Source organism: Myodes glareolus, chromosome 12, assembly GCF_982192425.1.
Source record: "Myodes glareolus chromosome 12, mMyoGla1.1, whole genome shotgun sequence".
In the NCBI taxonomy this organism is placed as follows: Eukaryota; Metazoa; Chordata; class Mammalia; order Rodentia; family Cricetidae; genus Myodes; species Myodes glareolus.
Genome location: NC_142037.1, coordinates 24,700,868 through 24,728,402, shown reverse-complemented (window position 1 = coordinate 24,728,402; position 27,535 = coordinate 24,700,868). Strand labels below are relative to the sequence as shown.

Below are 27,535 nucleotides of genomic sequence, written 5' to 3'. Positions count from 1 at the left end.
CAAGTTACAGACAACGAAAACAGTCTCCTCCACCAGCGTGCCCGGGTTCTGACGTCACATCGGGCGCCGGAAGCTGAGACGTCATCTTGCTGCGCGAAGCCAGCGGTTGTTGACAGGCCGTGGAGGCGGCTGGCAGGAAGGTGTGGTGTTTTCTACCATGCCTGAGTGGGCGAGCTGCCCTGGGCCGAGGCCTCTGGGCTGGGGTTGAAAGAAGCTGATCAGATGCAGAGTCTGGAGGGCTCGGGGGCCGGGCGGTCAGTCGGGACGCAGACTGGCAGCATGACGGGTGAGTGCGGGGCGGGCCCTGCAGCCGTCCGCCTTCTCTCCCGGGGTGTCTCTTGCCCTCGTCTGGCGCCCCGCCTGTCCCTGGTGTCCTTCCAGCTCCACGTCCTACCTACATTGTGTCCCCGCCGTGCTTGCCTCGTGCCTCCATCCCTCTCGGCACCCTTCCACCCTGCCAGCCCCGTGTCACCCTCCAGCTCGGCACCCGGTCTGCCCCGTGTCCTCCTCCAGCTTGGCACCCTGCTTGCACTGTGTCTCCTTCATGCCCTGCTAGCCCTGTGTCTCCCTCCTTCCCCGCGCCCTGCCTGCTTCGTGTCTCCCGCCGAGCACCCGGTCTCTCAGCAACTCCCGCCAGGCCGGCTGCGCCCCAGTCTCCTTGCCAGACGCGTGTCCTGGGTTTGTGCTCCCCAGGCTCTCCTGCACTCCTGGTTGCGGGACCTAGACACAGTATCCCGGGGATGAAGAGCCTGGAATTGCGCTTTTGCTTTGATTCCAAATTCACCTCATGTGATGCTTTTTCTCAAGTTTTGCCTTCTGGTTGAAAATCAGGCGAGTTCTAACCCTTTTCTTATTAGCAATGCCTTCCAACGCAAACAAAATAAAACAACAACAAAGTAACAAAAACCTTCCTCCACGACAACGACGTCAGAGGTGAGGACTTGCCCCAGTTTATTTCCGGAGCTTCTGTGTCGGTTGTATTACTTTACCTATGGGGTGACCTGGAGGGAAAAAGGGACCCAAGTTTAGAAAGAGCCACCGGAGATCATTGAAAGTGAAGTTGTGGCCGCTCTTCCTAATGAAACTGTGCTTCTCCTACCCGCCAATCTATTTGCATCTCACAAGTAGGTTGGAGCTTAGCGCCTTTCACATCTCTAGTGAAATTCTGAATGCCCTCTCTTTTGTAGGTCAAATACCAAGGCTTTCTAAAGTCAACCTTTTCACTCTGCTCAGTCTCTGGATGGAGCTCTTCCCAGGAGTAGAAGCCCAAGGGCAAAAGTCTCAGGTATAACTTGTTTCTGTAGATAGTTTTTACCCTTGGAGAAAGCAGTAGTCGTAAGTTTGATTTGTAGTCCTCATAGTCAAACCCAACAGTCCTTAAGACTTGAGAAATAGCATTATCACGGCATTCTGCTTGTTGAAAAATAAATAGCTCATAGCACAATAGCTCATCTTTCCAGTCTGAAAAGTTAGCCCTAGCGTATGCCTTGATTATCAGATATTAAAAGTACATTGTAGAAGTCAGGTTTGTTAGTAATTAAATATTAAAATTGAAAATCTTTTTAACTTCATTAGCAACATTTGATCTCAACATGAGTCTGTTTATACACACATAAATTGAGTCCTTTATTGATGCACAAGTTTTTTTAATTAGAATGTGTAAGTTTTAATTATGAAATGTCCTCATTCTGACAGAGATAAAGCTATTAGCATTCTCATGAAAGTGCCTCCAAGTTTCAGGGCTATAAAACTTCATTAGAAACAAGAGTTGATTCAGCTTCCTGTCTTTTTAAACAATGTGTCTGTGCCTCCTCCTCACCCTGAGGTGGTCTGCTTTTTGATGTCCTTTCCTTCATCCGACAGGTACCAGGAAAGTTTTGTTTGTTTAAGAGAAATAAGTTAGTTTTATTTTAAATATTTTATTTGAAATCTTGTTTAGGAATCTGGCTCACACCTGTATCAGTTTACGGCTATTAAATTAAAATATTAACTAGACATAGAAATAAGTACAGGGGTCATCAAAATGAATTCTTATTTTCTAAAAGTCAGCTAACTTAGGAAGAGGCTTGGCCTAGGAAAGCTTACTACTTATATATCCTGACCCTTCCCTGCACTGTTCACTGTGTTAATGTTTAACTGAATGTGTTTTACGCCCATGTTTCCCATAGCTGTCAAGCCAAAGTGTTAGGTAGGCTTCCCTCTTGTTCCTTAGCTCTAAGCCTTGCGACCCACAGTACTGGACTGAAGCACCTTCAAGAGTACTCTAGCAGTGCACTTGAGGACTTGGTTATCACTTTTAACAGGTTTCCATGGAAAATGTGTTTTAGCTACTAAAAAAGCAATTTTACAAAGTGCATAGATTATCGTTATCACCTCTGGATGCATCTACTGTCAGGAAAGCAGATGTGCATGTTAGTTTCATCAGTTCTGGTGCCATGGCTGCTGCAGAGAAGAAAACCAGTGATAGGTTTGGGGAGGAACAAATGAAAGGGAGCACATGACACCCCACTTTCATCCTTTTTGTTTAAGCATTTTTATTGAAGCTGAAGATAACTCAATAAACCAGCAGCATTAAAAAAATCATACTGTGCATGCTTTCAGGAGGGTTCTCTTTGTGCTAGTTAATAACCTTAAATAACCTTGCAGTTTTGCCTATGGTAGCACTGCCTACAGTGGGCTGGGCCCTCGTATACCCATCATTAGTTAGGAAAATACCATAAAGGCGTGCCTATGGGCCTGCCTGATAGAGACAACTTCTTAACTGAAGTTCTCGTTTCCTAGACGCTTCCAGGTGTTTCAGGTTGACAAAACTAATCACACAGAGTAAGCACAGATGCTCCAAGATGCAATTGACATGTAACTGTATAAAATATTTTTATGAGTTCCCAAATTAGTATGTGTTCATTATTTTAAAAGGAACAGAAGAAAAGGTCTTCACACTTTACTACCTAGAGACTGTTGACATGTTTGTATTATTTTATCCTTTTTCTTTTTTTATTATACTTGCTTGAAATACTTTATTCTGGATCTTTTTGACCAAATGTAAGACATACATATGCTGTGGCATTATGTGCGTGGGCAGCAACTTTGTCTAGTGTTTTCAGAGCAGCCAGGCTGCCTGGGTTCCATTCCAGCTCAAGCTCTTGGTAGTTCGTGTAACTTTGTGTAAGATATTTTGTTTTTGTGTCAGCTTCCTTTTTAGCACAGTGGAAAATCACGTGTACATGCAACATGCCTTGCTTTGTTCTGAGGTCCTGTCGATTGAGCCCATAGCCGTGTACATGCAAGGCAAGTGCTCCAAACCCTGAGCACACTCCCAGCCCATGTGGAGTTCTTACACGTAGTGAATGAACTGAAAGCTCTCTTCATGCCTTGCACTGTGTAGACTGTGTTTGGATAAATTGTAGAACAGTGTGTTGGCGGACATTTACATTGCCACTTTTGCCAAATTTAATATTTAACGGGTTTACTATATTTACAAATATGACTAGTGTCTGAGTTCCACTATGCTACCAAGTACTTACATTGTTCAGCAGTAAAAGCAGAATTTTAAAGTGTCCAATCAATGATTGGAAAAGAACTTGTCTATTGAGGCTTAGAAGAAGCCTGGGGGACAGTTAATAAACAGTTTTGAATTAGAAGTTAGGTACTGTGAAGATGGCTAACATTACTTTCTTTGGTACTGGTTCATGCTTTCTTTGTAGTGTAAATTATGTGGCCTTACTTGCTAGCTTGGATATGGTTTGAGTCTGTATTCAAGCATAGTGAGATGTCAACACAGAGCTTCATAAGGGGGAAGATGATCCAGAGGAAACCAGCCCGTAAATACTGAAATGTATTTATCCTATACATTGTACATATATAATTCTTCATATTAATCATTTCCTTCTTAATCTGATTTTAATTAGAAAAATGAAGAGGAAAACCGTGGCCCCCTAGGAGATAATGAAGAGTTGGCCAGAGTATCTGCTGACAAAAAACAGGTGAATTGTTGTGAATTTTAAAAAAATATACAAGCTCGTAATCAAAAGCAAAAGGAATGGATAGAGTCCTGTACAAGACCTCCCGTGCTCCGGGGAGCTGCTCAGATTCTCCTAAAAGGCCTCTTGTGTACTGACAAGCCTGTATGCCTTTTCTGTTTGAAAACCTCAAGTGAGAGTTGTCTGTAATGTTCTCCTGCTTGTTTTGTTTTCAAGTGTAACTTCTAATTCTGTTTCACATGGATGGATTGAGCAATGCTCCTGATCTAATTCTGTTTCACATGGATGGACTGAGCAATGCTCCTGAGCTTCTCCACACGTGTTTCTTGGTTATAATAGTGAGAATGCAAAGCCTAATTAGTCTTTACCTTGGACATTCCTGAAGAGCTGAGGTAGTATCTCCCTCTGGGACCAACAACAGGTTGGTTTGCTTTTTGCCTTCAAACACCAGGATACCAGCCTTGATGTTTCTCTCTACATAGCCATTGTGGGTCCAAGCTGCATTACGCCCTGGGGAACTAGAGGGTGTGGACCACCACACACGCTTCTCACTCTTTGGAGTCCTCTGGCCCTGACCCAGGAGTTTCATGTTTTCTCTTATATCTAAGAAACATGGGCCATCAGACCGAAAGACCGGGTATTCCTTGTCATGCTACCTGTAGCTTCCGGAGATGGCTGTTCATCACATGCAGAGAATAAGCACATGTGTTTTGTAGCGTTATTATTCTGATGTCTGTCTGTATAAGTTTCCTGGTTAGTTCTGGGAGTGAGGCTCTTCACTGCCTGGTGTGATTTAGAAATAGTTTGCTAGATATTTTCAGTAGAAGAGAAACACAAAGGGAAAAAAGTAGTGAATCACCAAAGTAAATACACTGAAAGGTGGTCCTGTTCCATCATTTTTTAATGTAAACCCCTATGACTAAGATTACATAGAAGCGGTCCAAGATGTGCGTGAAGTGAAACAAGCCAGGACCCTGAAGAGCGGTTCTCAGAAAGTCAGTGTGCTGGGGCTGTAGCAACTAAAAGAAAGTCCCAGGCTGGAACACAATTTGGGCTTCCCATTTGGGATGAAAATTTTTATCTCAAACTAGATACATTGGCTTTAGCTAGAAGCAAAATTAACAATTTTTTGATTGTTTGTTTGTTTGAATGGGGGAGCAGTGTTTTGTTTGTTTGTTTGTTTTGAGATGAGGGCTTCTCTATGTAGCCTTGGTTGTCCTAGAACTCACTCTGTAGACCAAGCTGGCCTCAAACTCAGAGATCTACCTGTCTCTGCCTCCACGCGCTGGGGTTAAAAACATGTGCCATCACGCCCAGCTATTTTTATTTTGTTTTAAAAGGACTCAAAAAGTGATAGACTTGGCCTGAAAGATTGTTCCAGTAAGAGGTTGATAATGCACTTCCTGTATCTTGGGAACGGTGTCACATCCCATCATTTATTTCTGGTTTATTTCTGTCTGCTGACAGTGTAAAGCCAATGCCATTCAGCTGAGTTGAAGCCACTCTGTTGGCCATGTTGCCTCAGTTTAACAGTGTTGGCTCTGTGCCCAGATCCTGTGCTAAGGCAATTTTCAGTGGTTGCTTTCTAAAGTGAACAGTGTTGCACTCAAACTTGCTGAAAGAAGATAACATACACTTTGTATTCAGGGAATGTACAGCTATACTTTAGATGAAGAGGGGAAGGTTTGTAAGTTTGGAGTCAAATGCATTACGTTTTAGTTGTGCCCTTACCTTTAATAGCTGCGCTATCATTTTAGCATAAGCTAAGGCTAGCTTGGGCTATATAATGCAATCCTGACTCAAAAAAAAAAACAAACTTGTAATTTTAGAATTGAGATGATGCCTGCTTTAGTTCTGCCTTTACCACCTGTGATTCTTCTGAGGCGTGCATGAAACCCAGAGGATTTCCTTACACCATCATGAAGCTTGTAGTGAAGTAATCCTCACCTGGATGGTGGAAGAAACCAGTCAGCTGGCTCGGCCTGTGGCCTTTATTAGGTTAAAATGAGTTCATCTTTCACTAGAACCAAGTAATAATAGTCACACATGTAATTAATCAATAGTCTTAGTTTTGGAAGTTTCTCTTCTAAAGTCAATATGAAGTTCTCAGAAATTCTTTGTGAACCTAATTAGAAATCTATTTTTATGAAGACTGTGTTTAGGTAAGAAATGAGCACAGCTTTCATCATTAGAAAATCAAGTATTACCCATGGAAGGACAGTATTAGTCATAACTAATAATTTATTATTTTGTGTCTTAATTAGGTGAAGAAAACTGGTCTTGTGGTGGTGAAAAACATGAAAATCATTGGTCTTCACTGCTCTAGTGAAGACTTACATACTGGGCAAATTGCTCTTATCAAACATGGGTCCAGGCTGAAAAACTGTGACCTTTATTTTTCAAGAAAACCGTGTTCTGCTTGTTTGAAAATGATTGTGAACGGTGAGTACAGATAAGGTGGTGCTGGAATTCAGCTCCTTTATCAGAGAGCAGCCCTGAGGGAAGACATTGCCCAAATACACAGAGATAATGTGGGAGTGGAAATGCTTGTTTGAAGACCATTTACACGTTGTCAGAGGATAGGTCTGAAAATGTGGACTCTGAGCTCAGCCTTGCCTACTGATTAGCTAACTGACCTTTGGTAAATTATAGGCTGACGCTAGTTTACAACAGAACCCCCAAATTTCAGTGGCTCAAGAATGCATTTCACCCCTACAGTTGTAACATGCAGGCGCTGACAACAGCAGGCGGTTTTGTTGACGTGGTTGGTTTGTGGGGGTAGACATCATTCTTCTCCCTGCTTTCATCAGAACTGAGATCTCACTTGAGTCCTCTGCATCCAGAGAAGGCATATCTGCTTCTTAAAATCCTGCTTGGGGGAGAGCGGCTGGGGATTGTATGTAGCTCAATGGTGGAGTGCTTGCCTGGCATGGGTGAGGCCCAGGTTTTTCCCAGCACCATAGAACCAAACAAGAACTATGACTGGCAGCTACATTACATCCTTTCTGTTCACGTCATTGTGGGAGCTGTAGGCTCTGGCTGGGCAGCTGTCTTTCTGTTCTAGTTTCTTTTATGTTGTAGTAACCACCATGACCAGAAACAAATATGGAAAGGAGATGATTTATTTGACTTTCAAGTCCAGATAAAGTTGATCATTAAGAGAAGTCAGGTAGGAGCTCAGTTCAGGAACTGCTTCCTATCTTGCTCCATGGCATGCTCTGCCTGCTTTCCTGAACAACCCTGGGAATGGGACCACCCCCTTCTCTGGGACCTTACACACCAATCATTAATAAAGAAAATGCCTCACAGACATGGCCACAGTCCTGGATATAGAGGCAATTTCAAATCAAATTTCAAATCAGATGGAGGCAGTTTTCCAATTTCTTGAGATTCCCTTTTCCTAAATATGTCTCAGTTTGTGTAGAGTTGACAAAAACTAGCCAGCACACTCCCAAAGGTTACTATATACCCTGGAAGGTCACACAACACGTGACTGCTTCTCATTCTATTTTATAGATAGGTAAATAAGCAGGTGATTGTATCATTTTAGAGAATGTATCTTACATATGGGCACCTGGTAGCTCTAGAAGAAAGAAGACAACAAATATGACTCCCATCCTTTTCCTCAGTGACTTGGTATCAAACACGACTGTAAGTGATGCAGGAGCTCAGAGGCCTGGGTGCTGTGCTGAAAGCTGTGGCACAAACCTGATCTTCATGGCTGTATTAGGTTCTCTTCTATTTCTGTGATAAAGTACCATGACCAAAGCAACTTCTGCACAAGTTTATTTGGGCTTCTGGTTCCATAGGATTATAGTACATTAATGATGGGGGACATAGCAGAAGGCAGGAAGTTGAGAGAAAATAGGAAGTGTGCAACAAGTCTACAAGCTACCCAAGCCCACCCCAGGGAATTAGTTCCTCCAGCAAGACCGTATCCCCTAAAGGTTCTGTAGTCTCCCCCAAACAGACCACCAGCCAGACCAAGGGTTAAAAAAATCAAACCCAAAAGAGACATTTCTCATTAAAACCAGCATAGTGGGTTGGATGTAGAACAGGGGTCCTCATGTTGCTAGCCAAGGCAGCAGCACGTATAGTAATGGAATCATGAAGCAAGGTTCAGCATTTGAACTGGAAAGGTATTCTTGTGGAGTGCTGGTGGATGGATTGAGGTGATAGGTCAGGCTTCTGTGGAGCACTCGGAAGACTGATAGCCTCTTGGTTTTATGTTATGGAACAGAACATAAGAAATAAGAAAAGTCATCTGTTTCATTAGCCCTCAGCCAAGTACACCTCTCTTGTGTTCTGCATGAATCAAAACTGAAGCAATTGCTACAAATTATAAGTATATAAAGCATTACTACAAATCACAGTATGAGGGTTGCATTAAGGACCATGTAAATGATATGAGTTCAGAGTGAACTGGCCTACTTCTGCATGTGTCTTAGTAAGGTTTTCTATTGCTGTGCAGTGGTTGTGAGTACTTCCTGTTCTTGTGGGGAACCCAAGTTGTTCCCAGCACGCAGGTCAGGTGGCACACAACTGCCTGTACTCCAGCTCCAGGGAATCTAGCTACTCTTTTGACTTCTGTGAGCGCTAGGACTCATACATACCTAATAAAATGTTTTTATTGCACATGTCCATGAATAAATAAAATAAAAACTTAATCTTGTTGAGCTGAAATGATGTAAGATGGTGGCAGAAAATTTTCTGTTGTAAACTATTCATAATTAAACGCTTGATTCTTGCATAGCAATTTCATTTAACCTTATGTTTTCATGCTTGTTATCTAGCTATGTTTCTTTTACAAGTTGCCTGTCCATATCTTTTGTTTCTCTTAAGGTCTTATTTTTCTTATCAACATGTACTTCTGTTTAATGAGCTAATTGTGTTTCTGTGTAGTAAAAACTACTTACCTTTCCTTTGTCGTACTGAGTGAAAATTATTCTGCAAGTTTGTTGTTCTCTTTGACTTACAGGCTTTTTTAAAGATTGGTGATGCCCTTCTCATCACTCCATCTTCATCTATGAAATTTTTCTGTTAAAAATTCTTTGTGGTCAACAAGAACAAAATGTGTAAAATAATACCATCATGAAACTCATTACTTCGTATGCTAATTTAAAACTAGTTAACAAAACCAAGGTTAAAGAAAATGAAAGCAACACATTTTAAACCAGAAACTTCTTGGTGGGCGTTAACGAGGAGGGGTCCATCATGTGTTTCCCCATCTTGATTGTCTGGATAAGAAGTCACATTATTTATTCCCGTTTTGATTGTCTGGAGTTGTTTTTAATTCAAAGAATGCTGCATTAAAAGCATGAACATTTTCCTCTCTTTAGAATATAGCTTTTCAGAAGAATGCTGAATCTGAGACAGGAACATTTTTAGTGCACAAATATATTATTTATAGTTATTTAGATACAAAACTCTAGGCCTTACCAAGTATTGGCTATAACATTTCCAGAGGCAGCCATGGCAATATGGAAAACCTTGGTGTATAAATATTTCAGATTTTGCAGGCAATATAGTTTCTACTGTGTTAGTCAAGTCTGCCATTCGAGGGTACTCATTATATATGTAAATAAAGGGTTGTGTCTTTGAATGAATACAAACACTGAAATTTTAATTTTTCATAATCTCATGTGATAAAGAATATTCTCTTGTAAAGCCCATATTTATCCCATCAACTGAAAAAAGACTGGCCATAGACCCATTTGGCCTATGGGTATTTGTTTGCTAACCCTCATATTGTGTCAGTGACAGTGTAGATGTTTGTCTTGGAAATGGTAGGCTGGGTTTAGATAGAAAGCCTCTATTATGCTTATATCAAAACAATGACCTTTTATATTTTTATATTTTAGCTGGAGTTAACCGAATTTCTTACTGGCCTTCTGACCCAGAAATAAGTTTGCTCACCGAGGCTTCTAGCTCTGAAGATGCAAAGCTAGATGCCAAAGCAGCAGAAAGGTTGAAGTCAAACAGCCGGGCCCATGTGTGTGTCTTACTCCAGCCGTTGGTGTGTTACATGGTGCAGTTTGTAGAGGAAACCTCTTACAAGTGTGACTTTATCCAAAAGACTGCAAAAGCACTGCAAGGTGCTGACACTGATTTCTATTCTGAGTGTAGACAAGAAAGAATAAAAGAATTTGAAATGTTATTTTTGATTTCAAATGAAGACATGCATAAGCAGATACTGATGACTATAGGTCTGGAGAACCTGTGTGAAAACCCCTATTTTAGCAATCTCAGGCAAAACATGAAAGACCTGATTCTACTTTTGGCCACAGTAGCTTCCAGTGTGCCAAGCTTGAAACACTTCGGATTCTACTGTAGCAACCCAGAACAGATTAATGACAGTCACAACCAAAGCTTGCCGCAGGAAGTTGCAAGGCACTGCATGGTGCAGGCCAGGCTATTGGCATACCGAACTGGTGAGTTCAACGCTTAGTTCATAAACGGGCTGAATGGTTGGGTTACCAGCAACACTGAGGTGAAGTGGCTTCCTATCATCCATGGTAGAGTTCCTGGACTCTTAGGTACTAAAGCATTGCTGCTCCAACAGCGTAGAGGAGTTACCCCGACCTTTGTGTATTCCATGTTCTTAATTCAGCACTGCATTTACAAACCAGGACCAGGAGACCTAAGTCCTATTTGCTTCTTAAACAAATGGTCCCCATTACCCACTAAGTCCCTCAGTAAAAATGGCACAAAAAGAAAACTAGAATTTCTCATTTTTATTTACTCCACAATTTTTTTGTTCATACTCGGTTTTTTAAAAGATGCTTTTTATATATGTTAGTGTTTTGTCTGCATGTATTTGGTTTGTGCACCATGTTGTTTGTTCCTGGTGCTCTTAGAGCCCAGAAGATGGTGGGGTGGAGTCATGGACGGTTAGTTGTGAGTCACCATGTGGGTGCTGGAAATCAAACTCAGGTCCTCTGTAAAAGCAATAAGGGCTCTTAATTGCTGAGCCATCTCTCCAGCCCGTGCGTTCTATTTTTATTAAAAAGTTAGAATTCTGGGAATTTTTAAATTTAGAGGGAAAGAAATGAAGGTAAAAGAATGCCGTTACTGGGTTTCTGGTGATACATTCCTGTCAGCAAGTTAAGTGATCTCACTCTGCTGTGCATGTGTAAAAGGAAAATACTACTCAGTGATGTTCTTTATTTGATAAAAATGTAGCATTATTTTCATATCTAAGCTACCATAATGTTTTTCAATGTAGAACTACCACTTTTTAAAATCCAATTTTGAAGTAAGGAGGGAAAATCCAGACAGGAGAAGTAGTGAAGACTTATTTGGGATATATGCTATAGTAGAACTTATTTTTTTATTCATTTATTTATTTACTAGATAGGGTCCTATGCAGTCCAAGCTCCCTAAGTAGCTGAGGATGACCTTGAACTTCTGACCCTCCTACTTCCATCTCAAGTGCTGGAATTACAAGCATGCACCTCCTGGACCTGATTTGTGCTGTGCTGAAGATGCAAGGAACCTAGGGCCTCATGCACACTAGGCAAGCACTCTACCAACTGAGCTACATCCCCTGCCCAGAAACTTAATTATCCCGAGAAAGGAGAAGAGAAGGAGAATAAGAAAGACCTGTACAGATGGCACTGGTCTTTAAAAGACCTCAGGTCGAGTAAACGGAATGGAGGATCTCAACCAACAATGTACAGAATCTCCATGGAAACCTTAAAAGGTACAGGTGCTCAAACCCACCCAGATCTACAACTGGGTACAGTCTAGGTCTTTAAAAGTTCTGCAAGGTGTTTTGATGTTCATCAGGGTTGATAATCCAAGTCTGCTTTGTAATGTAGAGTTTATATACTCTACTATAAATTACCTTTTGTATTATACATATGTCCACTTACTATTGAGTTTTATATATAAATCCATGCTGGTACATTTGAATTAAAAGGGTTTTCAAGGAACAGTTTTTGTCAGTGGATTTTTTTTTTGCAGGGGAAGGTTCTGGACCTCAACGCCTAGTTAAGATGAAACTTGACTATCACTTACTCATGTGACCTCTTCCAGAGGACAACCACTGGCATAATTAGCATTTTCCCTGAGAACTAAAGAGTGTTTATTAAATGGAGGGATCTTTTCATATTCAAAATAGTGGTTCAGGGGCTGGGAAGTCGCTCAGCAGGTCGAGTGCTTGCTATGCAAGCATGAAGACCTGAATTTGAGTCCCCAGCACACCCCTGAAAAGCAGACTATGGCTACGTGTTTATAGCCCCAGGCCTGCAGCTGAAACAAGATTTATAGTTCAGCCAATAAATTCCAGTGAGAACTTCCTCCTAAGTAAGGTGAAAAGTGTTGTACAGCACCCAACATCAGCATTTGGCCTCTGGAGGCACACACAGGTACACACATACAGAGTTCATAATCATTAAAGCCCTTGGGGCGAGTGTAAAGGAGTTTAGAATTCGGGGATGTTAAGAATGTAAGGTGGTGTGTGCTATTCGGGCAGGCACTCCCCATTCTGGTTGGGGCAGTGCTCTGTAGACATGTTGTTGATAAAAGTAGGTGAGAGTAACCCCAACGCCGTTCTTACTCACTCCACTGAGTCAGATATGAGTGTGACACAGCATCAGGAGGCAGCTGTGGATAACGCAGGTCCCTGGCCACTTTGCTCTGATTGATTAGGGCTTTTCACCAGAGCCAGGAGTCAGTCTTTTTATCAGGCACCCAGCAATTTTTATCAAGTGTTCTGTAAAACACACTTAGATCAAGGCCAGTGTTAACATAGAATTATCTGTAATAGAAGCTGATGTGGAAGGGACCGCTGGCTTCTTGGAGAGTCAAGGACCTTTTTGCCAAGCCTGAGTTGCAGCCTGAGTTCTCGTCGTCCGTGCTGTGGACGATGAGAACTCCTGCACGTTGTCCTCTGACTCCTGCAAGTTCACTGTGACATTCACGTGCACGTGCGTGTGTGTGCACACACACAAATAAAATTTTAAAAATTAAAGAAATAGATGTACCTGTAGGCATGAACAATAGACTAAAGAATATTCTGACTTCAGGGGTCAGCAAGCCTCAGGAATCTGTTTGGTGGTCATAAATTGGCCTTTCCTTCAAAACTGCAGGAAAAAAAAAACCCTGAAGAATAATCAGATTATAAGGGACAATTTTGAAAGAATTACAGATATGGTACATGCCTTTAATTCCAGCACTCAGGGAAGCTAAGGCAGGAAGACTGCAAGTTCAAGGCCAACCTGGGTTATCCAGCAAAATCCTATCTTAAAACAAACTGAAAATCAAGGATCATCCCTACTTGAAAGGAGGTAGTGACTGTTCTCTTACAATTAGCCCTTGCCAAGAAGCAGAAGTGCTGCCGATAGGAAAATGCTGTTTCCCTCTGTGTAGAGGTCCAGTCTGTCCCCAGACTGAGATAGAGATGGTAGCTCCCAAAACCAGAATCTGAATATAAGAAAGGTATTGGTGCGGGAGATGTGACTTTCGTTTGAAGAATTCCTGTTTTGTTTGGTTTTTATTTATGCATGTATTAAACTTTGCTTAGGTTTTGATATCTTAAGTAATTATAATATTGTGGTTATAATTTCCACCACTGCCTTAGACGTGAGCATGAAACATTATATTATTCCCCTGCATTAAACTATAAAGGTCTAGGAAGCAAGGGAATTTTGCTGCCAAATCTCGCCCCTGACACTGTAGCAGCCGTTGCCATAGGCTCCCCAGAGTCACAGGCACCTCCTCTCAGTGCAGCTTCCTCCTCCCTGCCATGCCCCCATTCGGCCATTAGCTGCTTGGGGATGGGACTGCCATCCCTCCCCACTCCACGGTCAGCCTTTCGCATACTTTGTACATCTGTGACACTCAGAAAACGAAAATCATTTTTAGGGAATCCTTAATGTCAGAAAGAGATGGAGAAAAGGCAGCTAGGTTGGGTTAAGAGAACTAACTTTTAGTTAATTTCATATATAGAAATGGAAATTTTAACTATTGATAGGCAAAAATGAGAACCTATATAAAAATACTTTTCAGAAAAATACTTATTTTACACTATAATTTTGAAAACCTGGATGTGCTTGAATTGCAAATAAGAAATTTTATTGCATAACTACAATGTTTTCAGTTAACGCTAAGGCAAACTATAATTTAATACAACAGTGGCAGGGCTTCTGTCTGTATTGTCTGTAATAGGAAAGTAGATGCTTAAATGCACTCTGATGGGCGAGCTTACCTTGAAGGAAGTTGTAGGAAAGACAGTTGTACTCAACCCTCTGTTGTATAAATGGCCCTTGGTAAGGGTACAGATAATTCTGTTTTGTTTTGTTTTATTTTTTCTGTAAATGTGATGTGGGATTCCCCTCTATATACTATGAATATGTTTTATTATCACTGGTTAATAAAGAAGCTGTTTTGGCCTATGGCAGGGCAGAATATAACAAGTGGGAAATCTAAGCAGAGATAGGAAAGAAGGCAGAGTCAGGGAGATGTTATAGAGTCACCCAAGAAGCAAGCGGTAACAACCATGAGCCTCATGGTAAAATACAAAATAATAGAAATGGGTTAATTTAAGATATAAGAGCTAGCTGGGAATATCCCTAACCCATTGGCCAAACACTGTTGTAATTATTATAGTTTTTGTGTGATTATTCGAGTCTGCATGGCCAGGAACTGAAAGTGCAGACTCCGTTTACATAAATGTACCTACTTTGTCCCTTGCTGTGGTTTTGATAAATGCTATGGGTTTATAATTCATTCAAATTTGTTTTAGAAATTTGAAACTCACCCTAATGTACAAGGAAAACAAGACCTTAAGTAGAATTTCCACTTGAATTTTTTTTTCCAAAAATATTTCCACAAAGTCAGTTTTCCATAAGTTGAGTGTAAAAAATGTCAGAAAAAAATAAACTTGATTTTAGCACATGTTTATGCCTCTAAATCTATCATTCAGAAACTTCCTATTCCTTCTGCTTCTTCATGTGTTAAAAGTGGTCATTTAGATCCTGACCAGGTAAGAAGAGTCAGTGAGGCTGGGCTGTCACAGTTACAGTGTGGGTCGAATTTCCACGGCCACTTGAGAGATGTTGACATGCTGAGTGAGGGTGGACAGTGGCCCTGCCCTGTCTGGTTATTTGGTACCTCATTCCCATATTCCACACCAAAAAGGTTTTATTTCAAGAGTTTTGTGTAGGTAGGACAAGGGATTCCTGCTATTACATTTATGATGTCTGTTTCAGTAAATGTGTTTTTATTGTTTTATAAGGAGGGACTCATCCAACTGAGAGTGTTGATTTTTACTGAGATAAACATCCTGTCTTTCAGAGGATCATAAAACGGGAGTTGGAGCTGTCATTTGGGCAGAAGGGAAAGCTGTAAGTATGAAATCATTCCCTCTCACATCTGAGTGATAGCAACTACAGCTCATGCTGTCTGACCTGCTGAAGTCTTGGGTTGTATTGACTGGGTTGATAGAATGCATTTTACTAATTTGTATAAACATCTGCCCTTCCCTCAACTGATGACCGAAGTTTCTGTCCCACCTGGTCCTTCATCCAGTTAGTCCCAAATAAACACACAGAGGCCTACATTAATTATAAACTGATTGGCCTATTAACTCAAGCTTATTAACTCCTATAACTTGTATTAGCCCATAATTATTGTCTGTGTTAGCCACATGTCTTGGTACCTTATTTTGGCAAGGCAGTCACATCTTGCTTGCTCTGTGTCTGGGTGACGACTGCAGACTGACTCTTTCCTCTTCCCTGAATTCTCATTACCCTGCCTCTACTTCCTGCCTGGTTGCCCCACCTCTACCCCTGCCTGGCTACCGGTCAATTAGCGTTTATTTAAAATACAAGAGACCATTGTCCCAGAGCACTCAACAGTTTTCAAGGTTCATCAACTAGCAGTCAAGAGAATGCCCCACAGACATTCCCATAGACTGGTCTGATAGAGACGATTCTGTTTACATTCTCATTCCAGATGATTCTAGTTTTGCCAAGTTGACTATAAAAACTAACCAGTACACTGGGCTTCTCTTTAAAAACGCTAAACTCTTAACCAAAAACCACTGATGGTTTCTCATCTCACTCTCCTTCCCTAGAACTTTAGACTTACTCCCCAAGCTTCATGTTCTTACCCTTTGCTCCGCTCTTTGCCCTTCCTCGCTGGATGAGAACAATGAGCAGTAACTGTACACAGCTTGAAGGCCATCCTGTCTTAAGTTATGTATCATGACTTTAAATACAGCGTCAACCAGGTTCTCCGGATATGGGAAGAAAGCAGCCAGACCGTTTTTCTATGATATCACAGTGTCAGCACACAGCCCAGCTCCTGATGGAGTTCTTGGTCCACAGAAAGTCTTATGAACCAGGCCTCCACTCTGTTTGTTTGGGGTTTTTGTTTGTTTTGTTTTTAGCACTTTTGTCTTCTGAGGTCCCGCTAGAACTACTAACATCAAAGACCATCTTGAAGTTACCTCTGAAGACGGCAGACTTAAGATGATCTGATACTATGTATCTATTTTAATCTTAAGATTTCGTTTACTTATTTGTGGTAGGTGATGTGTATGCCTCAAGACACACAGTTGTCCTCTCCTTTCACCTTGTTGATTTCAGGGATGGAGCTCAGCTCCCCACGTGGTGGCACATGCCTTTACCAGCTCAGCCATTTCTCCAGTTCAGATCTTGTATTTCCCGATGGCTCCATTTATTATAGAAATGGAGTGAACCTTCTTTACATGGAGTGTGAGGGCAAAGTGCCTTTCAGAATGCGCAAACTCACACGGTGCTTCTGCTGACCCTTGCAGAGAAGCTGTGATGGAACTGGTGCTATGTACTTCATAGGATGTGGCTACAATGCCTTTCCTGTCGGCTCAGAGTATGCTGATTTCCCCCACATGGATGACAAGCACAAGGACAGAGAAATACGGAAGTTCAGATACATCATACATGCCGAGCAGAATGCTTTGACATTTAGGTATGAGATAATTTTGCCTGCTTTTCTTTAAGATAGAGCAGAGGTTGGTTGGAGCTAGTTTTCTTTCATTGTCTTATGTTTTTCTTTTAAAACTCTCAGAAAAAGAATTTTGATAACGCTAGGTCCTGCTCCTGGACTGGAAGTATGGTCACGTTTCTTCAGAAATTCTTTCTCCTTACTCTCCATAGTAGGAACTACTAGAGTTTGTCCTTGGGGACTTGCACAGCTATTTTGGATGTTAGTATCCCCTTTGTTTTCTAGATTCAGAACACATCTGTTACATTTATGAAATACTGGCTCATCATGTTTATTATTGCTGGGATGAAACATCATGACCAAAATCCATCGATCACTGAAAGGAGTCAGGGCAAGAATAGGGCAGTATCCTGGAGGCAGGAGCTGGTGCAGGGGCCATGGTGGATTCCTGGGAGGAATGCTGCTTACTGGCTTGCTCCCTATGGCTTATTCACTCTGTTTTCCTATAGAACCCAGATCCACCAGCCCAGAGGTGAGACAAGTGTGATCATGGTGGGTTGGGATGGGGTAATGGTGAACTCTGAGTTTAGACTGCCTAGGAGGCAGTTGTGGGGGCTGGGACATGTATTCATAGAGCAACACTGCACAGACCCCTTAGTTTCTGCTGTCCTCAGCCGGGTAAGCAGGAATGAAACTCAGCAAGATAGATCTAGAAGGTGCATAATTGAAGACAGTTGGCCGAGGGGGGTATCCACCAGACCTGGAGGTACAGTCCCTGCAGCCACACGAGAGCCTCTAGTCCGAGCTTCCGCAGCATGCTAAGAATATCCTCAGCTCTCCTTCCATCCTCCTCAGTGCAGGGTTCCTTGCTGTATTCTGGATGAAGGTTTGACACATCATATCCAAAACATTTGTAAAAAGTTATGGTTGGAGAAGGTTAAGAGAACTGTAGCTCAAAACTGGGCATTACCACTTACTCATTAAGGAAGCATCTCTCAGTGTATGTCCAGGTAGAGCTCAGTCTTTAGCTGCTGTGGTGGCTTAAGGAGAAGCAATTAGTTACTCAGCTCTTGGGGAACCGAACCCCATTCTCCAGGATCATGACGAAGTGCATGTGCAGAGAGGACCTCCCATGTATGTGCACTCATTTCTCCCTCCCCCATCCTCTGTTCTCACTTCCTTTTTAATATGATGTCCAATGTACCGATATGTTACCGTACAATCAATGAATTTCAGTTATAATGATTGTCATATTTTTGCATATTTTGAACATTTGCTAATTTAGCAAGCACAAGACTTGATCATTATTTGTAATATCACAAATTTGTGTTGCAAAATCTCAAATTTAAAGTTTAAGGATTTCTCTACAAACGTGCTTGCTCTTTCCTAACAGCTTTGTAATTTTATAGGTGTCAAGATATAAAGCCAGAAGAACGCAGCATGATTTTTGTGACAAAATGCCCTTGTGATGAATGTGTGCCTTTAATTAAAGGTGCAGGCATAAAGCAGATCTATGCTGGGGATGTCGATGTGGGGAAAAAGAAAGCAGACATCTCTTACATGAAGTTTGGGGAGCTTGAGGGTGTTCGCAAATTTACAGTAAGTACCGCACTTTTCCCAGAGTACTTCCTGTCTGGTAACCCGCTGAGCATTGCGAGGTAGCGATTCTCACTCTTCTAGGACTGTGAGTTGTCATCACTGGGCTCATCTTTATGTGTACAAGTTTACCAGACTGTAAGTGTTCAGCCCAGAACCCCTGGCCTGCACAGGCGTTTACAACTTGCAGAGTTGCTCTTTGGTCTTTGAAGTCTGGGTGCCCTCAGGTGGCTCACCGTGCCTCTGGGCTTGGGTAGAGGTGCAGCTCATTGAATCATCAGAGCACACACACCGTGTGCACGTTCTCATGAGAGAGCCCTGAAAGCATCAGAGCACACACACCGTGTGCACATTCTCATGAGAGAGCCCTGAAAGCATCAGAGCACACACACCGTGTGCACGTTCTCATGAGAGCCCTGAAAGCTACAGTGCCATGTTAGCGTTTTTCCTTTTCTCTTTTTCTTCCTCTGAGACAGGGTTTCTATGTGTAACCATCGTAGCTGTCCTGGAACTAGCTCTTGTAAACCAGGCTGACCTCAAACTCATAGAGATCCACCTGCCTCTGCCTCCCAAGTGCTGGGATTAAAGGCGTGCACCACCATCACCTGGCTCTACTTAATATTTTTAAAAAAGAAATAGAGATGGTTCATGGAAAACTCAGAATTTTTAACATACTTCTTTCTGTTTAGGCTTTTTGAAAAGTATTTTACTTTGGAATACTCTCAAGCATATAGAAAAGTTATAAGAATTCTGAAAAATACTTTTCCCAGAGGTTGTTGACATGATATAAAATTACCTTCTTGTAGTAGGAGGCTGCTTGTTAGTTCCCAACTGCCCAGACTCAAAATAACCACATAGAAACTGTATTAATTAAATGACTGCTTGGCCAATAGCTTATGTGTATTTCTAGCTAGCTCTTATATCTAATATTAACCCATTTCCATTATTTTATATTTTGCCATTAGTCTTGTGGCCTCCAGCAAGGTTCCAGCCAACAGCTCATGTCTTTCCCCCTCTCGCATCTACATGGTGTCTCTCTGACTCCGCCTTCTTTTTCCCAGCATTCAGTTTAGTTTTCCCTGCCTACCTCTATTCTGCCCTGCCAGGCCCAAGACAGATTCCTTATTAACCAATGGTATTCACTGCATACAGAGGGGAATCCCATATCACCAATGCAAGGAGCATGGTGAAGCCACAGAATCAAGAAATAAAGTAAAATGTTGCTACAGTGAATCAAGGTTTTAGCCAGTCTCCTCTTATCCCAGTGATGCTCTAGTAGAACCATCTTGTCCAGGATCAGAGTCCACTCTGTGTCATCCAGGGTCCTGTCCCAGCTCCTAGTGCTCCATTAGTAGTCTAGAATTTACAGTGAGTAGGAAAGTTTATAACAAACTCTTTGAAAATTTCAGCCTTATGTTCCTGTTATATACAATTTGAGCACAGGGCGCCAGAGCATATTTGTACTATATACACATGTATATGTTATTAAAGCAATATGTGCTCAGTGCAGAAGACTAGGAACATTTCAAATTTTATGTTATTCTGTAACTTATAAATACCACTGTCAACACTGTATTTTCTGTGTTGTTAAAAGGTCCTAAAATTATATTTAATAATCTAACATATTCCAGCCAGAATACCTAGCTTATATAATTCTTTTCTTTGTTGGAGAACTATATTATCTCCATTTTCATAATTATAAAATCCTTTCTATAAATATTTTAAAATGAAACTTTTGAGTTAGTGATTTATACTGTTTTGCTCAAATTAATAGATTTTAGTGGTTTGGTTTACTTCAAAACATGCCTTTTTTGAAAATTTCTTATGTAACTTCCCACACAGCTTTCAAAAATCCCTCCCTCGTGTGTGTGTGTGTTTTATACACATGCATGTATATGTGAGCTCACTGATGAATTCTCATATACCAGTCAGAGGCTGATGTCATCTTTCTCTATTACTCTCCATCTTGATTTTAGAGACCAGATCTCTTACTGAGTCTGAGTTCAGCAAATTCAGCTAGACAGGCAGCAAGTAAACCCCCAACTCTAGGGTTACAGGCACTCAGCACTGTGCCTGGCATTTATGTGGATGCAAGGAGTCTGAACGCAGGTCCTCTTGCGTATATAACCAGCACTTTTCCCACTGAGCCATCTTCTCATCCTCGTGTGTTTTTCTTGGGGCTAGCCTCAGCCATCCTGTTTTTAGAAGTGACAAAGTCTGAGTCACATTTTCATTCTCTAGTGCTCAGGCCTTCTTTAGCAGATGTAAATTCCGTAGGCGGGCTGCAGAGATGGCTCGGTGCTGTGCAAACGTGCGGACCTGAGTTTGCGGCTCTGGAATTACCATGAAAACAGGCATGACTACATGTGCCTATAACCGCAGAGCTGGGTGAAGGAAGACACAAAGACAGGTTTGCTAAGGACTGCTGGCTACCAGCCTGGCTGACAGACAGAACTGCAGGTTCCGTGAGAGGCTCTGTCTCAGGGGAATGGGTGAAGAGCAATAGAAGGAGACACTTGAAATCTCCTCCGGCCAGTACATGGGCACTCACACATATGCATCTGAACAACACACACACATACAAAAACACAGCAACAACAAACAACACAGACATCTACTCTCTCTGAAAAATGTCTGCAGCAAGCATGGCACCTTCATGGAGCTCAGTACCAAAGCCAAGATGGCCACTGTGGGCCTGGGCATGAAGAAGTCTTCCCCAGACCACGTCAGGAAAGCCATGAGGGGACCATTAATGCAGGATATTGCCATGTTGACTGCATATGCTTATCATTACAAGAATGAAGAGGGAGAACATCCGAGGTCAGATGAAAGAGAAGGGTGTGAAGTAAGTAAGAGGACTTCTTCATTGTCAGCAAGTTGTGGGCCACCTTCTTTGAGAGAAAACTGCTGAACGGAGCCATCAGAAGCCCCTCAGGATCTGGAACTAGACTGTTTGGGCCTCAGCTTATTCAGTGGCCATGGGGACTTCAGCCCAGAGAGCTTTTCCCCAAGTGATAAAGTCAATGTTCTCACCAGTAAAATAACCTTCTTGGATGTGGGGAAGGTCAGGGAAGACCTGGTGAATGAAGAGTTAGTGAAAGTCCTGTGTTGTTGCTGTTGTTCTTTGCTTTGCTCTTTGAGGGTCCTGCCTCCCAGCTACCAAATAAATACACCCAGAGGCTTATTACTTGTAAATGCCCAGTTTTAATTTGGCTTATTTCTAGCCAGCTTCCCTTAAATTATCCCATCTATCTTTTGCCTCTGGACTTTTATCTTTCTCTGTTTCTGTATACCTGTCTTTACTTCTTCCTCTGTGGCTTGCTGTGTAACTGGGTGACTGGTCCCCGGTGTCTTCCTCCTTATCCTTCTTTTGCTCCTAGATCCTTTTTGCACAGATTCCTACTCCTATTTATTCTCCCTACCTGCCAGCCCCACCTATCCTTTCTCCTGTCTACTTATTGGCTGGTAAGCTCTTTACTTGACCAATCAGATGTTTTAGACAGGCAAAGTAACACAGCTTCACAGAATTAAACAAATGCAACATAAAAGAATACAACACATCTTTGCATCATTAAACAAATGTTCCCCAGCATAAACAAATGTAATACATCTTAAAATACTAGTCCACAACAGTCCTGGGTGTCTCCAGCTTCAACTACTTCTAGATTGAAAGGCTCCTGAACAAGCCTGGATGGAAACATAAGCCCGTGACCAACCATGCTGACTGCTACCCATACATCAACCAGAAACGTGTCTTGCACTAATGTGATCTGACCAAATGTTTGTCAAACACCAGGAACTCTGGTAACACTGGGGATATAAAGATAATAAAAATATCAATAATGACAAACATTAAAAATAAAAGAAACAACACCTCAGTAGGTCCTGGAGATAGACAGGCTGTGTTGCTCGTCATGGGCATGCAGATTCTAATTCTGTCCCTGTGACCTGGGACAAGTTACTACACGCCTCTAGTGATTCTGGTTTGGATGATCTGATTGAGGGTCATTCAAGGTCAGTGTCTTATTAGGCAGGTAAACATAGACAAACTAACTCCATTTCTTGTACTTTTAAAAGCTATTTTAGTGATGGAAAGCAAGGTACTGATAAGCTGTTATTACTTCTTTTTAAACATACAAATATTTGTGCCTCCTACAGTGGCAGTTGAATCCATCTGAAGCTTACAGTTTTGATGCAAATGAGCCTGAAAGGAGAGAAAGTAAGTATTTCTGAGCGTTCTGTTGAGGCTGTGTGCTGAGGAGAGAGAGCAAGTTCCTAAGTCAGGAGATGGACTCATGTGTGGGTAGATGCAGGATATTCTCCTTCTAAAGATTAGGTCCATTCGGTCCATTGAGTTTGTTCGTAAATGTGTGTGCTGTCAGTGAGGAGCTGTGCAAAGTGCTGCATGCTAACCACTCCAGTCATGTAAATGACTGTGGACAAACTCAATGTGTAGGTTGCATTTGTTTGAAACAGTGAGCAACAACACTCTTCTACATCAATGAAAAAGCTGCTTGGGAGTGAGAGAGTGCTTAGCACAGATGTGTGAGGGCTAAGTGATGAGAGTATCTGTGTTCTTCTAGAGTAAAGTCACAGTAGCCCAGGCTGCTCAAAGAATGGAAAGATTCTGTTTATTCAATTACTTAATTAAGAAAAAAATATTGCAAGTGGGTAACTAGTCTTCACATTTAATTATTTACATACTAAGAAAAACCATATTGAATGTAATATATCTTTGAGCGTTCTTACAATTCCATAAGTGCATGATTTTGAACATGGTGCTCTCCAGTTTTATTTTAAAATAGTATCTTGGTTGTGACTGTCTGGATTCTAGGTAAATGGAGACTCCTGTATATTTTCTTAAGAGCAGCAATGATTTGATTATCTTGAAAAATCCAGAAAATACGAAGGTCTCTATGAAAACATGAATGTTTTATTTATTATCCACAATCTGGAAAAAAATAAGTGCTACATTATATTTTTTTAAGATTTTATTAAGCAATAAAAGATATGACACCGATCAAAGGTATTAGGGGCAGTGAAAGTGTTGCTTTGGCTAGGGGGAGACTGCAGAGTTCCAACTGTAGAGAGACATATTCCTTTGTCTGTGTTGAAATTAAGAGCATCTGTCCATCAAAAGAGCCCACTAAGAGGGTGCAAAGGCAAGCCACGGAACAGAAGACATGTGCCACTTAAAATCAGCTAAGGGCCTGTGTCCAGGACTTCCCACACCCGCGTCTCAGGAGGAGGAAGACACGCCTGTGGGCGCCATCGTGCGAGGACAAGAAAGGCTGCTGGTTCTTTTTGTTTTAGCTTCTTTTTTTGTTTTTTGTTTTTGTTTTAAATTTATTTAAACTTTTTTACCAAACTCCCACTCCCCTCCCTCTCCCTCCACAGACCCTCCCACCCTACCCCCTCCAATCTTAAGAGAGGGCCATGCACCCCTTCAGGTAGGGTTCTTAACCACCCAGGAAATTGTTTGCTTTTTGTGCCAGTTCATTAAGTTCAGCTTATGTTTTGATGCCTTTTTAAACAAGAATTTTATACCAATAAATAATATTCTTATCTCCTTTTCAATTATGGAATAGCTTCCTAGTGTATAATTTACTTACCATGAATTTACCCCTTTAAAGAACAGAGCTACCTGGCCTTCATACATTCAGAGCTATGTACCCATCACTACAGTGTTTCATTGCTTTACAAAGAACATGATATTCAATATAGTCGCCCTGTCCTTCCCACCCCAGCCGAGTCAGTGCTAGCAACTTTATGGATTTGTCTCCACTGGCCATTTCATATGCATGCACTCATACAGTAGGTGGTTCCCTTTTAAACTTCCATCTGTTAAGAAACAGACAGGAGAATTAGAGGAATAAAGCCAAACTTCAGCTCTGTTGCCACACAGAAGCTTGACACCAGGCCATATCGTTTGTCCAGCTGTCAACATGGGAAGGAGACATGCTGCCTCATGCACTCTCAGTGACAGTGGCAGGAGCACACAGCAGGGAGGTGGAACTGTGGATAATGTCCCAAGCATCCTATGCTGTAGAAATGGAGCCCAAACAAAGCACTTTTTAAAAATCGATACTAGACTTTGGAGACAATAAAGGAAATGTTCAGGGACCCAGATGCCCTCAAGAAAGAAGAGGTCAGCGGAACACGTTGCTAGAATCTAAGCAAGCACTAAAGTCAGGTGATCCAGGACAGCCGTGGAAGCTGCCACGCCCGTCAGTGGGGATCTGCTGGAAGGTGGGGAACTGAGCCTGAGGCTGCTTTCAGGTGCTCCCAGGGGTCTCCCAGCAGAAGCAAATGCAGTCTCTTCTAAGAGGAAGCTGCAGCATAGGCTTATGGGATGGGATTTGCCATCATAACTGGAAGGCAGCAGACATGCAGGAGATGGACTCCATGCATAGGGTGACAGAAGCAGCTAGCCCCACAGTTAGACCTGGGGACTCGTGCTGGAGACACCAGAGAGAGTAAAATATCAGAGAAAGAGCCCATTGAAAAGGGAAGCTACGTGTGCTGACATGTGCGCTAATCTCTGCTCCAGGAAAACTAAGGCAGGAGGATTGTGAATTGGGGACAGCATGCACAAAAATGTGAACAAAATATGAAAAAAGGATCAGGCAATTTTGAAAATGGAATTTGGGGAAATGGGAAATTATTGTTAAACAGTAGGTGAGGCAAGCTGCTGTTTTACAATAGGCACACTGTTGGTATTTTAGGGGTACACCTTAACAATAGACCACCTAAAACATACTGCTGCCAAGTGAGTTGTTCATGTGGAACACGATGATGAGCTCATACCTCAGTGATGCTCAAGACTAAATCCCTAGAATTAAAAGACTAGAGAAAAAAGTAATTTAAAAGGTAGGGGTTTTTTTTGAAAAAAAAAATTCTTAATATTTTTTAGACCTGGAAAATATATATATATATATCTTGTTTAGTATACAGATAGTATACAGATAGATGATGATTGTAAAAGAAAATAATTGACAAATTAGGATACATTCTTAGCAAGGACTTGATAGCAGCAGAAACAAATGCCTGGTAATCTGTGAGCAGGCTCAGGCATCTTCAGAGAGCACACCAAGGGCACTAGGGCCAAGTGAGCAGGACATGGGTGTTCAGAGTTCACATATGTGGCAGACAGGGCTGGAACTTTGAACCACGCGGTCTAGATTAGAGATTACCTATAAAGGCCCACATGGTACATCCTGTAGTCCAGCAAGTCATCTTGCAAGTATAACCCCCGAAGGAGCTTGTGTATAGGTGACAGGCAGTTCAGTGTAATGCTGTTGTTCTTCAGGACAGGTGCTGGAAATGACGACAGGAGAGTATCTCTTAAGAGATTAGGGTTTTAAGGAAATACTTAGCGAGTGACCTGTGGCTCCGTTTGTCAGCATGGATGGATCAGAAATACAGTGTTGAGGAGAGTGAGCTGCCAGTGGCAAACTGTAGACTGCTCAAGAGGAAGCCAAGCAGTGCACGGTTTCACATATCTGAGAAAAGTATTGAAGAACCAGTGAGCTAATAAACAAGACAACTACCTCTGAGTGAGCTGAAAGGGGAGCCGGGGTGAGACTGGGCAGCATATGGGAATTAGTGGTGATGTGGTTGTTTGGGACAGCATGTTCTTTTGTCCCCATACAAAGTTGCTGCAAATTTAAGCAAGAATTCTTTAGGGATAGTAGATTCTTAAGTGCTTGTTTTATTACCTGGCTAAATTGTAAAAATATTCTGAGTGTTTCAAATATAGCAGAAAAAGTCAAGGGTGGGGCTCCCAGCTCCCCTCGGGAAGACAGTTTTTATCAAGAAGCTGGAAGGAGAGGGTCGGGGGAACTTGCAAGTGATAGGTATGTTGGCTGGTAGATACGCAGTTGTGTGGTGACGCCAAACTCACTCGGTTTTACCCTCTTAATATCTTTTAAGCACATGTACATTGTGGTGCCGGTAAAGCTGTTAGAAACCAAAAGCTAGGAGGAGCTTGAAGCCAGTCCTTTTCCTGGCATGGCCCCTGCCAAAGGCCAGCTTCCTGTGCTGGAGGCCTGTGAATATGAGTCTGTGTCTCTTCCAGATGAATCATGGCTCCTGAGTACTCCCCACCCCAAGAAAGTTATGTGAGTCATTGCTATCCGTTGCTGAGTGAATCCGGTGTTTCAAGGGCTCACAGATACTCTACTATCTGAGCTGTCTAGAATCAGTATAGACTGGATGCATTTAGAGCATGGGATGTTGAGATGGGTGAGAAGCTGAAGGTCAAGCTAACATACCTGTTCCTTTGCCATAAGCATGATCTCTCCTCCCAGCCTCACGGCTGGAACAGGTCCCCATGGGTTCTGTGTGTGCTTCCTGACACGAGTTATTCTTGCATGCTAGACGGTGTATTGAGGCGCAGGTCTACACAGGAAGAACAGTGCAGCAGCAAGAGGCCGCATCTGGAAACCCGCTCTGCAGGCCGGGCTACACTGCAGTAACGTGTGCTTTCTAACCGCACCTCTCCAATTCAGCCTGTGGGCTTGGGAATGACTGAGAAACCTGTACGGAGCTGAATTCTAGTTAGCCTATGAGCGATCTTACCAAGGACCTTTATTTTAGATGTTTTTCTCAGCACGCAGCATATGCTTTCATTACATTAAATGCTGTAGCAATAGTTTGAGACCAGTCTAAGACCAACAGGACCTAGTGCTGTTTCTCCGGACTCTGTGGAGCCAGTTTCCAAAGGGCTCGTTCACAGGAGGGGATCTTCTTTTGACAAGTAGTAATTCCTTTGGTTGGATTCAAGGATAATGATCAATAAACTGCTCCAGGAAATAAAATGGCATGGTCATCTTTTACAACTCTATGTATAGCTAACCAAACAGCTGCATTATACTAAGTCCAGCTAGCCAGAACTTGCTGCGATAGGATCGACTCTTGGTTGCTGTGCCCATCCTTCATTTGGAATGCGCTTTGTAAGTGGCCTGGGGATTAGACCCGTGGAGCAGTGCCACGAGAGCATGCACAAGGTCCCGAGTTTCTCCCTTAGC

At 42.2% G+C, this 27,535-nt stretch overlaps 1 protein-coding gene across 5 annotated transcripts; it reads left to right on the top strand.

The window, feature by feature from the left end:
- Positions 1-79: 79 nt before the first annotated feature.
- Positions 80-27,325, top strand: Cdadc1 (cytidine and dCMP deaminase domain containing 1). 5 transcript variants are annotated; one of them, XM_048448059.3, is made up of 12 exons: positions 80-286; positions 858-933; positions 1,188-1,285; positions 3,909-3,983; positions 6,245-6,422; positions 9,842-10,411; positions 15,279-15,328; positions 16,765-16,934; positions 18,320-18,509; positions 22,665-22,725; positions 24,444-24,654; positions 26,886-27,325. In XM_048448059.3, the coding sequence occupies exons 3-11, from the start codon at positions 1,241-1,243 to the stop codon at positions 24,611-24,613; spliced, it is 1,509 nt and encodes a 502-aa protein (XP_048304016.2). In that variant the 5' UTR covers positions 80-286; positions 858-933; positions 1,188-1,240; the 3' UTR covers positions 24,614-24,654; positions 26,886-27,325. The 5 variants fall into 5 exon arrangements, with proteins under 5 accessions (XP_048304016.2, XP_048304011.2, XP_085554730.2 ...); XM_048448054.3 differs by lacking the exon at positions 858-933; XM_085698604.2 differs by lacking the exons at positions 858-933; positions 1,188-1,285.
- Positions 27,326-27,535: the final 210 nt, after the last annotated feature.